At 44.9% G+C, this 16,522-nt stretch overlaps 1 protein-coding gene across 2 annotated transcripts in view; it reads right to left on the bottom strand.

Annotated features, from left to right (window-relative positions):
• Positions 1 to 374: 374 nt before the first annotated feature.
• ankrd50l (ankyrin repeat domain 50-like) overlaps positions 375 to 16,522 on the bottom strand; it is a 28,014-nt gene continuing 11,866 nt past the window's right edge. Inside the window, exons 4-6 of one of the 2 annotated variants that reach the window (XM_071534382.1) lie at positions 9,653 to 9,891; positions 2,843 to 6,474; positions 375 to 2,492 (exon numbers count right to left, since the gene is read on the bottom strand). In XM_071534382.1, the coding sequence (XP_071390483.1) occupies positions 2,858 to 6,474; positions 9,653 to 9,891 (3,856 nt within the window). In that variant the 3' untranslated portion in view covers positions 375 to 2,492; positions 2,843 to 2,857. The remainder of the gene's footprint in view (positions 2,493 to 2,842; positions 6,475 to 9,652; positions 9,892 to 16,522) is intronic. The other variant, XM_071534381.1, reaches the window with a different exon arrangement.

Here is a 16,522-nt window from a genome sequence, read left to right as displayed (position 1 = left end):
AAATTGAATGAATTTGAAGAATAATTCAATTAAACTTTTAACTGAACTACATTAATTTGCAAAACACCATGAAGGACACTTCTTTTCGTAAGCCATAGTATACTTGAAAACAAAATTCAAGATCAAGTCCAGCCATCAGACCTCTAAAAAAAAAGCAGGAAATGGAAGGCAAACTCAGTCCTCCGTTGTCCAGATCCCCCACTTCACTCCCAGGTTGAGCTTCTCCCATTGGGCCGTCGTTTTAGAGTACCTCGCTTTAAGTGAAATAGAAAAAAAGAACTCTATTCCATCTGCTATCCAGCTGCTGAACTCACACATTTAAATTGCTAGGAAAAATTGTTAGGATGACAGTGTTGTATTTTATGTGTCTGTGTTTCATACTGCATGTTGCTTTCTGTTTTGTTTTAAACCCGCCTGCAAAACCATTTCCCTATGGGACAATAATGATTGACTAAGCTTCCATTTTTCCAGGTAAGAGGCATGAAGATTTCTCTCTCTGGACCAGAAGATGAACCCCACTAGGGCTGGCTATTAGATAAATAAATATATACGTATATACAAATGTTTTGCATCAGTACCAATTATAAAGGATCAATAAAAACTTCATAATGTTAGATTCTTTTTGAGTAGTTTATGGGTGCTTTTATTGAGGAAATCATTTGTGGATGAAAACTAGAAAAGCAAATGGCATATGTAAAAATATTACTTTAGACGTAATGTCTTAATCCCAGGTGGCTGTGATCACTGAGTAGCTTTTATTTCTCCCTGCACGAGGCAAACATACCAGTAACTATCTATGACATATACTTTTTCCACAGGTGCAAGCAGCAGAAAATACACAAGCTAGTGCGCTAGTTTGCGTATTTTCTAACTACCTAACATTCACAAATCAGCAGTCATGACACCTCTGAGTTAGACATTGATTATGGCACAGCTTGCCATTTTAATAAAAGAATGTAATTAAATATTAACCACATGAAAAATGGTAACGTAACGGTAAACACTAGGGAACATGAGTTTTGAAGCAGCACTCTCACATCAATCTCCGGTATTTATGGTCAAACAGTCATTATCCTCCCTGTCCAGTACAATCAAACTGAGTGAGCAGAGCTGGTGCATTAAGCCTGGCTGTCTTTTACAGTTTCTGTCAAAAACCCAGCACTGAAGACATGGTGGCTGACTCTGGGTCAGGCTTTGGCAGGCTTGGTTTTCTGCAGACTTTTTGGTTGGATAGCAGCCCCCATAGGTTCATGCTGACACTGTTTACTGTTAAATATCAAAAGGCTTTGATGAAGACCAAGGCCGCTAAAATAAAGCCCTCCAAACAAGGCTGTTTACTGCTTCCAAAAAGAAAAAAAAATATATACAAATTCAAAAAGAGCTGGTATGAAAACAATTTAAAGCATAGCACAAGCCATTTTCAACAAGGACCCTAATTTTCCATCATACAGACAGATCGTCAGATTTCTTCACCATACAGCTACTTGCATCTTTCTTGCCAGTGGGTGTGGCGCTCCAATACAGTCCTATAGGGAAACATATTCAACATATGTTCAACATATTGACTCTGGGCAGAATCAGTCAGTATGATGGGAATGATGGGAAAATAGGGTCCAGGTTGAAAATTAGTTATATTTTTAAGTCTCCAGTTCAAATGAATGAGTGTAACTTTGTCTGCTTGCGAGAGCCCTTTTGGCAGACCGCTTTATGACAGTTCCACGGCACAAAAAGCTTTTTTCTACACTTCTGATGAAGTTAATTGATTATTGGTGCAGGACCAAACTCCTGCTGTGAGCTGTAGCCTCAAACTAGAGACAAAGACCACAAACAGTTTTGACACAGTAATGGCTCCGTGACGAGGAACAAGGGAGTATCTAAGGCCAGCTGTCATGCTGTCTGGCTAGCCACTGTTCTGAGGTCAGTAGGAGAAGGTGGTGGGGGTGGGGGGTCATTTACAACAAATCTACTGTATATGTCTAAGACAACACACATTTGTCTCAGCATGACATGTTAATATCATCAATATGTGTTGCTAATAACATGCGTTGGAAATGCTGAAAATTCCATTGTTTTTGTGGGTGTGATGTTGCAGGTTATATCCCAACAGTGGATGTCAATATTGGAACAATGGAATCTACCTCTATCTCTGTCAGAAACAGAGATAGAGGTAGAGTGCACATGTTTCTGTGTGTGCAAATGGACAGGTGAGTATGTGTCCAACAATAGCTGCCAAACACACACACACACACACACACACACACACACACACACACACACACACACACACAGAGACAATGGAAAGGCCGGAATGTAAACAGCTTTGATGTCTTTCAGCTCCTTCTTCTTCAGATCCTCAGAAGGGGGAAAGGCAGGGTGAGGGGTGAGTGGGGGGGGCACATGGTGGAGAGATCCCTTACTCTTTCATCTGACCCCAGAAAGCCACTATCCACATTCTAAACTGCCCCTTGAACTGCAAAAATGTCCACCTCCACCTAAAACAAAGAATGCTGTTATTAAAATTCCAGAAGTTCCTCTAAATGTACACCTCCAAAGACAATTGCTTGTTTATGGCTCTTGGCATGTAGCCCTCTAGAGATCCAGCTGCCATGGTTTAATGCCAGTTGTGTAAAGCCTCTTCACAGAAGTAACACTGATAGGCTATATTTTAATACTGAAGGGATCTATACAATGCAATAATGATGTCAATAATTATGTTAAAATACCTGACAATTGCTTTGAGAATAATATTTTTTTTTGTTTTTCAGGAGACAAATGATCTTTGGACATCTCTAAATACCCACAAACTAACAGTGACAGTGATAGCTACTGTAAATTCAGTCACTTACATTAGCACCAGTCACAGGGGTGTTTCTCTCTTGTACAAGGCTGCACTGGTAGGGCCCTCAAACTGCAGCTTGATGGCCTGTTTCAGATTGAGCTGGGGGTCTGTGGTTGTCATAGCAATCATGGGATCCTCTTGCAAGGCACTAGAAGGCAGGACTGGGATAAAACTGTAGCAAGGAGGTGACAGAATGTTCTTCTGGGGTCCAGAATCCCAAGCCTCCCCTTGAGGTGGGCTTTGCAGCTGATAGGGGTAGCCTAGAGGTGGGCTCTCTCTGTTTTTAGCAGCTCTCAAGAGGCAATCTTGCCCTGGTGTTACCCCAAGGGAAGCCATGACAGAGTGCCATTTACCCCCTCCGTACTGAGCTCTGTCTGCTTTGATAAGGTTTGAGTTTTGGGTCTTTAGTTTGTTGGGATAGTCAAAGTCAGAGGATAAGCCTTTCTGAGGCAGTTCGCAGTTGTGCACCATGGCAGTAATTGTGCAAATGGTGGGGGGAGGGCTGCCCTTGTGCTGCCTCTGGCTGCTCCCACGGAGGCTGCCCATGGCTGAGCTCCCTGGTGGGGGAAGAGTGGAGGGACGGCTACGACTGCGGGGCAGTGAGTGCTGTTGGATCTGCTGGGTGAAGCTCAGGCTGTCAGCTGGCACTGTCTGCACAGTGGCCAAAGAGTGGCAAGTAGATGAGGTCTGAGAGCTCTGGATGGAGTGGAATCGCTCAGCAGTGGAGCCAGGGGAGGATGCCGAAGAGGTGGAGGTGGCAGCTGCTCCTCCAGACAGAGTTGGCACTCTGGTGCCAACTTCACCTCCATTACTCCCCGAGCTGGCTGAGGAGGGGCTCTTCATGGTGGACCTTGCGGGTGAAAGAGGATTAGAGGGGGGCAGCAGGCCTGGGTATGGCTTTGCTCCATAGCTCTCTAAGAGCCTGACAATGGTAAAATGCCCAGATTTCCCAGCTACTTTGACTGGGCTACGGCCATACTTGTCCATGTGGTCAGGGTTTGCACCTCTCTCCAGAAGGATAGCGACGATGCTAATGTGTCCCTCCTGGGCAGCAATGCTCAAAGCTGTTGCCCTTTGTTGGCGGCAGGCTAGGTCTACATTGATACCCTTCGCCTCTAGGAGAAGCCGCCCCACTTCAACATGTCCTCTCCATGCAACTGAATGCAATGGTGGCCTCCCTTCTGTATCCTGTGCATTGGGGTCGGCTCCATTCCTTATAAGTAGCCCCACCATCCCCATATTTCCCTGCCAGGAGGCCACATGAAGTGCTGTACGCCCCTCAGAGTCCCGGGACTCCAGGGGCACCCCTCCTTTCTCCATGAGGAGAGCAGCCATTTTTAGGCGACCCTCCAGTACCAGGAGGTAGAGCAGAGGCCGTCCCTCTGCGTCCCGGACATCAGTGTCTGTCCCTCGCCTCATAAGCAGCTCTGCCACCTCAGCATGGCCCTCCAGGAGGGCAGCACTTAGGGCAGAATGTCCGTCATAGGCCCTGTGGTCAATGGGAGAACGTCTGTCCAACAAGAGCCTGGCTGTGCTGCAGTGACCTTCCTGGGCAGCCAATATAAGGGGAGTGCGGCCTTCAATGTCCATCTCTCCTACCCTTGCCATGCTACTCTGCACCGTCAAGGCAGCACACACAGCCCGATGACCCTCACAGGCAGCAGCATGCAGTGGTGTCCAGCCTAGGTCGTCCTTGTGGTTCTCATCCAGGCCTCGGTCCAGCAGGGCACGGACAACCTCCACACTGCCTCTTGCTGCTGCCAGGCTGAGTGCTGTCCTCCCTTCACTATCAATGGCATCCACAGCTGCTCCCCAGAAGAGCATGCGCCCCACTGTCCTGATGTGACCCATAGCTGCAGCAGCCAGCAGTGGAGTAACAGCGGCTGCGGCAGGGACATTGGCATCAGGGCCAGCAGTCTCATCTACATCAGCACCAGCTTCTAACAGTAGCTCAACTATGTCCTCGTGGCCCTCATAGGCTGCAAGAAGCAGTGGTGTCATCCCGTCACGGTCCCGGTGTCCTGGATCTGCTCCGCGCTCCAGTAACAGACTGACTACCTCACCATAACCTTTGACCCCTGCCACTGTAGGTACACAGAGGGTGGCCACTGACAAAGCAGTGCGCCCATCTCCGTCAGCTAGATCAACCTCTGCATTGTGGTCCAGCAAGATTTCCACAGCCTCACGATGTCCCATGTAGGCAGCAGCAATAAGCGGTGTGCGTCCCTCACGGTCAGCCTTGTCTACTTTTGCCCCATAGTCCAGTAGGGTCAGGAGGATCTCATCATGCCCCCCCCAGGCTGCAGCTCGAAGAGCAGTCCGTCCATCACCATCACATCCATCCACATCTGCCCCTGCATCCAGCAGAAGACGCACTGCCTCGCTGTGCCCTCCCCACGCTGCAGAGCGCAATGCCGTCCAGCCTTCACTGTCTACGTGCTCCACCATTCTCACTGCCATTTCTGGTTCCTGGCTCTTAGCCCAGTCCAGGAGCACCGACAGCACCTTGACATAACCCTGCCTGGAAGCCAAGGTCAGTGGGGTCTGACCCTGATGGTCACTAATCAGTGGATCAGCTCCTCGAGTCAGGAGAAGGTTGGCTACATCTGTGGAGCCAACATGGGCTGCACTGGCTAGCAAGGTCCGTCCATCTGTAGAGTCAATTCGATTTACACACACCCCACTGTCCAGCAGCATCTTTACAGACTCCTGCCTTTCTAACGCCCGTTGTACAATGGTGCCCCCTTCACCTATACAATGCACTCCCACACTCGGGCCTACATCTGGGGAGCAAGTTGGAGGAAACAGCCCACTCCTTATTAAGAGTTGAAGGACTTCCTGACTGACCAGAACAGGAGGCTGAGTTAAGGGCGGAGGTTGGACACCAGGAACACGCCTGGGCACCCCAGGGCTAAAGATAGGTGTGAGAGTGGGTACACCTGCCCAGAGCATCCACAATGCCAATAATGAAGGGTTGTCCTTGTGCAGACCAGTGCAGACCAGATGGGTGCCTAGCTGGCAGGTTTTCTCTGTGTCCAGGTGGGGGCCCTGCAGTGTTAGAGCCATGGCGAGCATGCTGTGACCCTCTGCTATGCTACAAAGGTACTTCTGCGTACAGTACTTGACATCCATCAGCCACTCAGCAAAGCTCGCATGAAAAAGTAGCTTGCTGCCCCCGGGGCCATCAATGAGGAGAGGGGAGAGGGTCTGGAGCTTGCTCTGGAAGTCCTGGAAGCTCAGGGAGGTGTCCTGGGTCCACACTGCTGTGAACAGCTGCTGGGGTGTGAGGGGCTTTGGGGTGGCCAAGAGGGTGTTGAGGAGAGGCCTGACATGGACAAAGAGCCCCCGGGGGAAGAGTCTCTGGCACAGCCATAGGTAGAGGCCATTAAGCGTCCCGGGGATGTCTCGGATCTCCCGTAGGCCCACCAGGGCGGCTGCCACACCATCCAGCACACGCTCAAGGAAAATAAAGCAGCCACCACTCTTGATATGCAGCAGGTTCAGCATGTCAGCCGTCTCAGGGGTGAGCTGACGACGAAGTGCCCCGTCCTGGTCCAGCCGGCGGAGGATGTACTGCTGCACATCGCGGACTGGTAGAGGCTTCCGCAGGTCATCCAGACACAGCTTACGAAAACCTACCAACAGAGAAAAGGAGGGGAAGAGAGGTGAGGGAGAAATCATGATAATGTACAGTTTATTTAACCCCTATATAGTTTTATATATTTGCATAGACCCTATATCATAGCTTATGTATTCAGTATAGTGTCATGCTGACATGCAATTCCCAACTGCAGTTGACACTGTAAATAACTCGGGAAAATTTATGGACACAGTATCAGGAGAAATGTGTTGTGTGGTGGAACATGCAAATACATTTCTCTGCACAATGGAAGTGTTCAGATGTCACCCACACTGATAATGAGAATGTGGGATTTTCAAGCTTTTGAAGTTAATTTAGTTTTATGTGGGCAGTGATCAACAAGAGGGGTGCTTTTGAGTCAGCTGATGAACATATGAAATTGAATCTTATAATTTTTGTTTTTACTAGTGGCTGATTAATAACTGGATTAACACTTTCAATGCATGATGTTTACAAACCAGAGAAGTCTTCAGATCTTCTTGCCTTTGCATTAAGAAAAAGTACTTTATCTAAGAATTTATTTTGAGCATGCTGTGAGACATCATGAGTGCATTTTGCAAGTGTCTAGGTGTCTTTAGAATCACATTTGAAAAATACATGTTTTTTAAAGCTTTTGACATGCTTTGTAATACATTAAGAATGTGGTACAACTGCACTGCGAGATTATAAACTACAGTTGGGATACTATGTGTGTAATGTTTTGACTATATTCATTAGATTTTATTATAATGCTGTACAATCCCTTATTAGCAACACTTCAAGTGTTCCTCTCCATTACTGTCAGACCACAGGAAATAATGCTCCCCATATGCAACTAGTATCATTAGACATTTTTAAACTAATTCAAGAAAGGAAATATGCGTAATGGCACTGGGCCTTTTTTCCATTCATTAAACAGAATAGCATGTATCCCTGCAGCTACACGTGAAAGGGTTCTAGTCACTAGTAGCACTTGCCACTTTGATGTTGACATGAGTACTCGACCAATGAAGCTCTGTGGTGGAATTACAGAATTCACTCATATATTGCACAGCTAGGGAGCATTGTTAAAGCCCCTATGTGTAGAATTTGTATCTGATTATATCATCATCCAATTAATTTTGATACCATAAAAGTTTGTCAAAATGAGACCATTACGTAGAAAATTGGTTTAGTCTATGTGTTGCTTTCAGTGTGTTCATTCTCTGTATCCCACGGGTACGAACTGGCGCGAAAAGTGCCGTACTTACTTACGGCAGAAAGGGGAGGCACCTCAACCAAACCAGGAAGACAACAGACACAGTTTGAATGCAGGCCAGTTGCTTAGATTAACAGCGTGAAGCTAATCAATATGGCAGATAGTGGTAACATGGAAGACAGGACTCTAACTGTTGGACCCTCTGCAACAAAACAAAACAAGAAGCTTTTAACAGAAGAGGCTAAAAGAGCTAAAAAGGAGAGGGAGGGAGCGCGGTACCCGTTCCCTGGTCCCGCGGAACATGGTAGACCGGAGTAGACTGTTGATGCTGCGTTTGGTAAATGTTCTATAAATATGAACTGCCAGCTGTGAAAAAACGTCACATCAACCTCCTAGTAGTAATTACAAGTAGGATATGTGGGAATGTGATATCTCCCACACGGCATCATAAATTGTGTAAGTGTGTCAACACAAGCAGTAAAAAACATCGCAGCAAATCCACCGATGTTGGCGGTCCAAGGTATGAAAAATCACAATTATCAGTTATATTCAAACTAATGCAATCAACAACTCACAAAAGGTGAGAATTATCTGCTGTAGTTCGTTACGGGCAAGTAAAACACGTAAAGAATGCTTTCAAACTAAAGTAACAAAATCCCGTTCTTCCACTTCTTCACTCATGACGTGAACGCGGTCGGAAGACTGGCAGCCAGCAATGTAAACAAGGAAGTGTGTGAGCAATGCTAAAAAAGTAGCAAATGGATTATTATAACTGATAACTGATATAACTGATGTCATGATAATTGTTTAATCGCAGTTATCTAATCACAGTATGAGTATTACTGTGTTGAAAGGACGTGTTTTAATGTTTTTTTGGATTCAACTGCTTATAGATTACCATTGGCCCTGTGTATGTGTGTATATGACAGCAGCACTCCTGCGACCTGTATGAAAGCTCTACAGCCAGTGGTGGAAGAAGTACTCTGATTCTTTACTTAAGTAAAAGTACCAATACAGCAATGTAAAAATACTCCATTACAAGAAAAAGTCCTGCATGAAAAATCCTACTTAAGTAAAAGTACATAAGTATTAGCAGCAAAATGTAGTTAAAGTATTAAAGTAAAAGTAGTGGTTTGGTCCCTCTGACTGATATTTTATTATATATGACATCATTAGATTATTAATACTGAAGCATCAGTGTGTAAGCAGCATGTTACTGTTGTAGCTGCTGGAGGCGGAGCTAGTTTGAACTACTTTATATACAGTTAGCTAGTTTAGTCCAGTGGTTCCCAACCTAGGGGTCGGGCCCCTCCAAAGGGTCACCGGATAAATCTGAGGGGTCGTGAGATGATTAATGGGAGAGGAAAGAAGAAAAAACAAAGTTCTGATACACAAATCTGTTTTCAGTTTTTGGACTTTTTCTCTAATCTTTGATTTTTGCTGAAATATTGGATCATTTGAACATTTATTGAAATGAAACCATGTGAGGTTTAGAGGGAAAAAACACTATTTGGTGGAGCTGTTAACAACTCATAGACATCTGAAATGTGACCCGACTACACACTGCTTTTTGTAAGACGTCAAAAGCCAAAAAGGTTGGAAACCACTGGTTTCATCTTTAACAATGTGTTGTATTTTAAAAGCTTGTTATATTATCCATTGTGTCAAATCTCCATCTGAAAAGTAACTAAAGCTGTCAGATAAATGTAGTGGAGTAGAAAGTACAATATTTCCCTCTGAAATGTAGTGGAGTGGAAGTATAAAGTAACATCAAATGGAAATACTCAAGCAAAGTACAAGTATCGCAAAATTGTACTTCAGTACTTGAGTAAATGTACTTAGTTACTTTCCACCACTGTCTACAGTAAAGTAAGTACGTGATGAAATTTTCAACACAATTACTCGTCATGATTGCTGAAACTAGGAAAATAAGGCCAAGGTTGAAAATAACCAGAATTATCCTTCATATTACAGGATGAGGTATTTTTCTTCATACCTGAGAACATCTTGCACACAGCTTTGTTGTGGCGGCGGACTGAGCAAACCAGCAGCAGCCAGCTGGGCAGCAGGTGCTGATGGTTGGCCAGGAGTTCTGCGATGGAGCTGCTCTTCCCTGGAGCTGCTCCAGCCCCAGGACCTCCATCCCCTGCCCCATAGCCTGAGTCCAGAGAGTCCACCACCAGCATCAGAGTGTGGACTGGAGGAGAAAGGTCCAACAGGGGTCCCAACACTGCCCTGGGGATGAGAGAGAGAGAGAGAGAGAGAGACACACACAGAGAGGGAAAGATAAAATCAAAGAGGGCAAACTATAAAATGGGCTGGGGGCAAGGTTATTATAGTTTTGCATTTTTCATTAGTTTTTATTTTTATTTCATTTTGACTTTTTGTTTTCAATTTCAGTTTAGTTTTAATTTGTTTTTAAAGCGGGTTTGCTAGTTTAGTTTAGTTTTTATTTTTTGAAAATGCTTAGTTTTAGTTTCGTTTTTATTAGTTTCAGTGTTAGTTTTAGTCTTTTTTTGTAATATGGGGTATTTGTCAGGAGCAAGATTCAAAAATTCAAAATACTAGGCTTATGTATGAAATAAATTGACAAAGATGAAAACGAAAGACATTTTTAGTTTATTTTAGTTAGTTTTTTAAACACACAATACAGTTTCAGTTAGTCATTGTGTTTTTTGAGAAGCCTCGTTTTTATTTTTATTTCAGTTAACGAAAATGTTTTTTCACACCTAGTTTTCGTTATTTTGTTAGTTTTCGTTAACGATAATAACCTTGGCTGGGTGGGGGGAGATGAATGAAACTGAATGTAAAAAAAAATTGAATATAAAATTGCAGGTGGGTAGAGAGATACACAGGGAAGGATTAGGGAAATTAAATGAGAGCACAAGGAAATGAGAAGAGCATGAGTCATTTTTTTTTTTCATGTTGACTGGAATGTTGCTCTCATTGCATCATGCACAAATAACACAGCAGATCATATTTTCTGCTTGTAGAGTTTTTAAATCACTCCATCGCCATCTGGATAAGTATTTCACCATGACTTCTGAAACGAACAGACACTTAGAGTAAAAAGGTTCCTCATTTTAAAGACCATATTCAGTGCCCTCCCGCCCCCTTCTCTCTCCTCCATCTCCAACCCCTGTGGGAGCCGACACTGTGATCTGCTGATGACTCAGGTTGATGGAACCTTTGGGATTTCCTGCTCCGCCCTGGGCACACACACACACACTCACACACACACTCACACACACAGATATGGGTGGATACTTGTACACAGAAGAGTATATACACACACAACCTCACAGACGCACACACACACACCCTTGTTCTTCTATCCTTTTGAGGACCTTGAGGCCCAATTTCTTATCTTAACCCTAACCCTAATCCTACTAATTTTAACCCTTATCCTAACCTGAACATAATCCTAGCCTTAACCCCTAACTCAAATCCAAACACTAAACTAACTTTAACCCTTACCTAAACATAATCCTAATTCTAACCTTAATTCTTTTATACTAAATCCTGATCAAGAACTAACCATTTGGAGAAGTGAGGTCTGCCAAAAAATGTCCTCATTCTGAAGGTCTAAAACTCAAACTGGAAACCCAAGAATACTCACACACACACAAAACTTTCTCACGTGACACTGTGCTCTATGGTCTAGCTCAGTGGTTCTCAACCTTTTTCATATCAAGGACCCCTAATTTAGTCCACATTAGGGCCACGGACCCCCATTTGATGCGATTTTGTCCCTCGGACCCAAATCTGAGAATATTTTTATTGTGAGATATGATTTTGTCCAGAACTCCATGACTGTCTGTATTGTAGGGAGAGAGATAACAGAGAAACTATGATCAAAATAGTCAGTCTCCTACATTCTCTAATTGTTCTTGTAAATGAAATAATGAAGTTTAACGATTCATCAATTTGCTGGGGACCCCCTGGGATGCCCTCAAGGACCCCTGGTGGTCCCCGGATCCCACGTTGAGAACCACTGGTCTAGCTGCCACTCTGACCAACACGAGGCTCCAGCTGTGCTAATGGGCATCAATCTTCTCTACCAAAAGCCTAAGGGCTCCAAAGATGGGTCCCCTACTGGCGGTTGTCCAGCCTCACCTTAGCCCCTGAGGTTTAAAAAGTTACAGATTGTTAGCTGCAACTAGCAGCTAGAACAGGTTGGTCTGTCTGTCCGTCCCAGATATTTCCCAAAATGTTGTGCTGGTTTTCATCATCTATACTGAACAAAAATATAAACGCAACACTTTTGTTTTTGCTCCCATTTTTCATGAGTTGAAATAAAAGATCTAAGACTTTTTCTATGCACACAAAAGGCTTATTTCTTCACAAATTTGTTTAAATCCGTGTTAGTGAGCACTCCTCCTTTGCCAAGATAATCCATCCACCTGACAGGTGTGGCATATCAAGATGCTGATTAAACAGCATGATTATTGCACAGGTGTGCCTTGGACTGGTCACAATAAAAGGCCGCTCTAAAATGTGCAGTTTTATCCTGAAAAAAGACATTTATTAGGCACTGAACTATGGATCTCACATGACTAGGGCTACAGATATGCATTTTTGGAAAACCAGTCAGTATCTGGTGTGACCACCATTTGCTTCATGCAGTGCGACACATCTCCTTCACATAGAGTTGATCAGGTTGTTTATTGTGGCCTGTGGAGAGTTGGTCCACTCCTCTTCAATGGCTGTGTGAAGTTACTGGATATCGGCAGGAAGTGGAACACGCTGTCGTACAGCTGATCCAGAGCGTCCCAAACATGCTCAGTGGGTGACATGTCTGGTGAGTATGCAGGCCATGAAGAACTGGGATGTTTTCAGCTTCCAGGAATTGTGTACAGATCCTTGCAACATGGGGCCGTGCATTATCATGCTGCAACATGAGCCAAGGCACACCTGTGCAATAATCATGCTGTTTAATCAGCATCTTGATGCCACACCTGTCAGGTGGATGGATTATCTTGGCAAAGGAGAAGTGCTCACTAACACGGATTTAAACAAATTTGTGAACAAAATTTGAGAGAAATAAGCCTTTTGTGTGCATAGAAAAAGTCTTAGATCTTTTATTTCAACTCATGAAAAATGGGAGCAAAAACAAAAGTGTTGCCTTTATATTTTTGTTCAGTATACATCTATTGATCCTAAACTCACATTGACATGAGTGATGGCTTGTCAGACTCAGGGAAGAGTTCCCTATCAATTGGTTATGTCATTTAAGCCCCTCGCCCTTTCCCGATTCCCGCTGCATTGATCCTGAATGCTGCTGGTTGGTTTTCTGCTGCTTTCATGCACTGACCTATGATAAAGTAGACAGTGAACCAGGCTCTCACCACAGGCGCAAGTAAAGCCAGTCCTTCTTGCTACTTTCTACTAACTCCCATAATTCCCGGAGTGTGTGTACCGCTTTGGTTAGCTACATGCAATGGGGTCAATTCAATCATAGCAACCGCAGATTTGACAGTTCCAAGTCTTGAGGTCACTGTTCTAAGGTAAAAGATATTGCTAAACTATCATTTAACCAGGTAAATAAGAATCTCTGGGCCACTTCACATAGACCAACCAAAACGAAATACTGGAGCACACTGTTTCAATGATATGCTTAATTTATTCCGTGCAAATGTTCAACGCACCCAGCATCTTCATCAGAGCTGATAATGTCAATTCAGAACTGATAAAATACAGAACAAGGCTCTGCTGGGTAAAACAACTCAAACATTCTGCGTTCTACCTTTTTCCTTTCATTCACTAGCAGACATCCTGATGACATCACAGGTTTGAGTCTTAATTGTCTAGTTTCTGGCTTTGGGAAAGAGTTTTTCACATTCACAAATATCGGTATGAGCACACATGAATTCCTAAAGTGAAATCCACTTGTAATACCACCCAAAGAAGTAACTTATTAGCTGAGGGATTTATACTTGGTGACAACCTTTTCACAGTTAAAGATGCTTCAGTGTACTAGAAAGTTTGGGTAAAATGCATAATTTCAATCAGCAATCAGATCAGTAATCCGTCGATCACGCTTGTTAAAAAATCGGCAATCAGCTACACAAAACCTGATGTGGTGCATTCCTAATTAACACTAAAGGAGACTGGGCCTTCTGGGCCCCGTTCCTTGAATGTGGATAACTGAGTTAGCTGACTAAAGCCCCTTTCACACTGGTCAAAAAACCCACTAACACCCGCTAACATCCAGCTTTTGTCTTCAGTGTGAAAGGGTCCAAGCGGCACACCCCTTTCCAAGATGGCAGCATGTCTATTGTCTCTGTCGAGTGTTTCTTTGTAACTCGTAAATTTTATTGAATTTTAGCGCCATTTCCCATCTTCTACAAAGGTTTTCATGTTGCTGATTTATAATATATTTGGAATACCTGTTCTGCTCTGCAAATTGTGGCCTATCCAACTACATTGTGGCCTGTTCTGCATCCTGGGGCCTATCCAGTCTACACTGAGGCCTGTGCTGCATCTTGGGGCCTATCCGATCTGCATTGTGGCCTGATCTGCATCCTGGGGCCTATCCAGTCTACACTGAGGCCTGTGCTGCATCCTGGGGCCTCCAACTGCAGTGGAGCCTGTGCTGCATCCTGGGGCCTATCTGATCTGCGCTGAGGCTTGTGCTTCATCCTGGGGCCTATCTGACTGCATTGCAGCCTGTTCTGCATCCTGGGGGCTGTCCAGCTTCATTGTGGCCTATTCTGCACCCTGGGGCCCCTCTGGCTGCATCGAGGCCTGTGCTGCATCCTGGGGCCTATCCACCTGCACTGAGGCCTGTGCTGCATCCTGGGGCCTATCCTATCTGCATCAAGGCCTGTGCTGCATCCTGGGGCCTATCCACCTGCACTGAGGCCTGTGCTGCATCCTGGGGCCTATCCACCTGCACTGAGGCCTGTGCTGCATCCTGGGGCCTATCCTATCTGCATCAAGGCCTGTGCTGCATCCTGGGGCCTATCAGATCGGCTGACAGGTGCAGAGGTGCGTTTGATTCGTGGACCGGCTGACCTCCAGCTGCAGCCTGAACCGATATCAAGCAGACAGCAGCCCTGGACTGCTACTTGCTAACCTACTGTTGGCTACGATACTGGCTGTCACCAAACTCCATTTACACGGACTATGGACTAACACTAACGCGTCTATGGACATACATCCAGTGGGTGAGTGTACTGCATCTCAGACTGCTATCGGTGCATTTATGTGCTAACTTTGCCCAAGTTAGTTGGTCATGGACTGCTGCTCGCTGGCTGCTCGTTAGTGGCTAAGCGGCTACCGGTCACGGACTATCCGTTCACGGTCTGCTGTCCGCTGGCTAGCCGTTAGCAGCCCATCTGGCTAACACTAGCGGCTTAGCATCTGTTTTTGTGGACTATCTCGGTATTTCATGGACTATCTGTAACTTGTGCTGTACTATCTGCGGTCTTGACATGGCTTGCTGTTATCTGCTCTCTGTTTACCTGGTATTCATTGTCTCTCTCCCGCTCTCTCCCTCTGTTGCATGCTCGGAGGAGATGACTCCTTGGGACTTTTCTCTCTCTCTCTGTTCACCAAACAGTGCAACAGACTCTTCCAGTGTCCACAACAGTGACTTTGCTTCTCTGCTGCTTACAATGTCTCTGGGGTTACCTCCACTTGCAAACTTCTCTATTCCTCTTCTGTCTTCTTGCCATGCTATGAGCCTGCTTCGCAACATGATTCTGTTACCATCTAGTCTGCCTGCTTATCTCAAATGTAAAAACAGTGATTCATCTTCTCTTTGCCGTGCTCTGATTGTGTTACTACTAATGATTTCTGGTAATGTGCATGTAAACCCTGGTCCCCCTGACTTTGTTCCCTACTCAAATGGACCTCAGTCCCAAAATCTCTGCTTCAACGATTTTTGTAATAGAAATTGTATAGGTTTTTTACACGTAAATGTAAGAAGCTTGGTGCCAAAAATGGACCAGCTCAAAGTATGGGTGGAGTCCTCCAATCCCCATGTCCTTGTTATAACGGAGACGTGGCTTCGAAAATCTGTCCCTTACCCTGATACCAACATTACTGGCTATAATCTATTTCGCCAAGATAGATCTTCTAAGGGTGGGGGAGTAGCGATCTACTCTAAAGAACATTTACACTGCTCAGTGGTATACTCAAAGTCTATCCCAAAACAGTTTGACCTCCTGGTTATTCAGATTAGGCTAGCACACAATCTTTCTATCACCGTGGCCGGCTGCTATCGCCCTCCTTCCGCTCCTGCATGTACTCTTGAGGCCCTGAGCTGTGCATTAGCACCTTTCACTAAGTCCGAGTTTGTTCTGCTCGGGGATCTCAACTGGGACATGCTTAAGCCTCCAGAGAAAGTTACACTCCAGCTCGACTCTCTCAATCTTCATCAAATTATTACCCACCCGACCAGGCTTAACCCAAACTCTCCAGATAAGGCTACTCTGCTGGATCTGATTCTCACCAACACTCCCCATATGTATCATTCTGGTGTGTTCTGTAGTGACCTCAGTGACCACTGTTTTATAGCTTGCACTCGTAAAAACACCCCTGCTAAACAGCCCATAACTATCAGTGTTAAACGCTCACTAAAGCACTTTAACACTGAAGCTTTTCTTCATGATCTGGCTAACATTAATTGGCACAGAGTCAGCCTAGTCTCCACTGTAAATGATGCTTGGCCCCTGTTCAAAGAGCAGTTCAGTGCTGTGGTCAACAAGCACGCCCCCCTTAAGAAATTTAGAATAAAAAATCGTCACAGTCCCTGGTTTACCCAAGAGCTCACATCCCTTCTTAAACAAAAAAATGCTGCATGGGGACAAGCTCGCCTATCGAAGTCCCCTTCTGACTATCTTAGATTCCGGCAGCTTCG

Source organism: Centroberyx affinis, unplaced genomic scaffold (genome assembly GCF_046629955.1).
Source record: "Centroberyx affinis isolate AG114_WGS23_722 - 3 ecotype Tasmania unplaced genomic scaffold, CSIRO-AGI_Caff_v1 ptg002533l_1, whole genome shotgun sequence".
NCBI classification, from domain to species: Eukaryota; Metazoa; Chordata; class Actinopteri; order Beryciformes; family Berycidae; genus Centroberyx; species Centroberyx affinis.
This window is presented reverse-complemented; position numbering and strand designations above follow the sequence as displayed.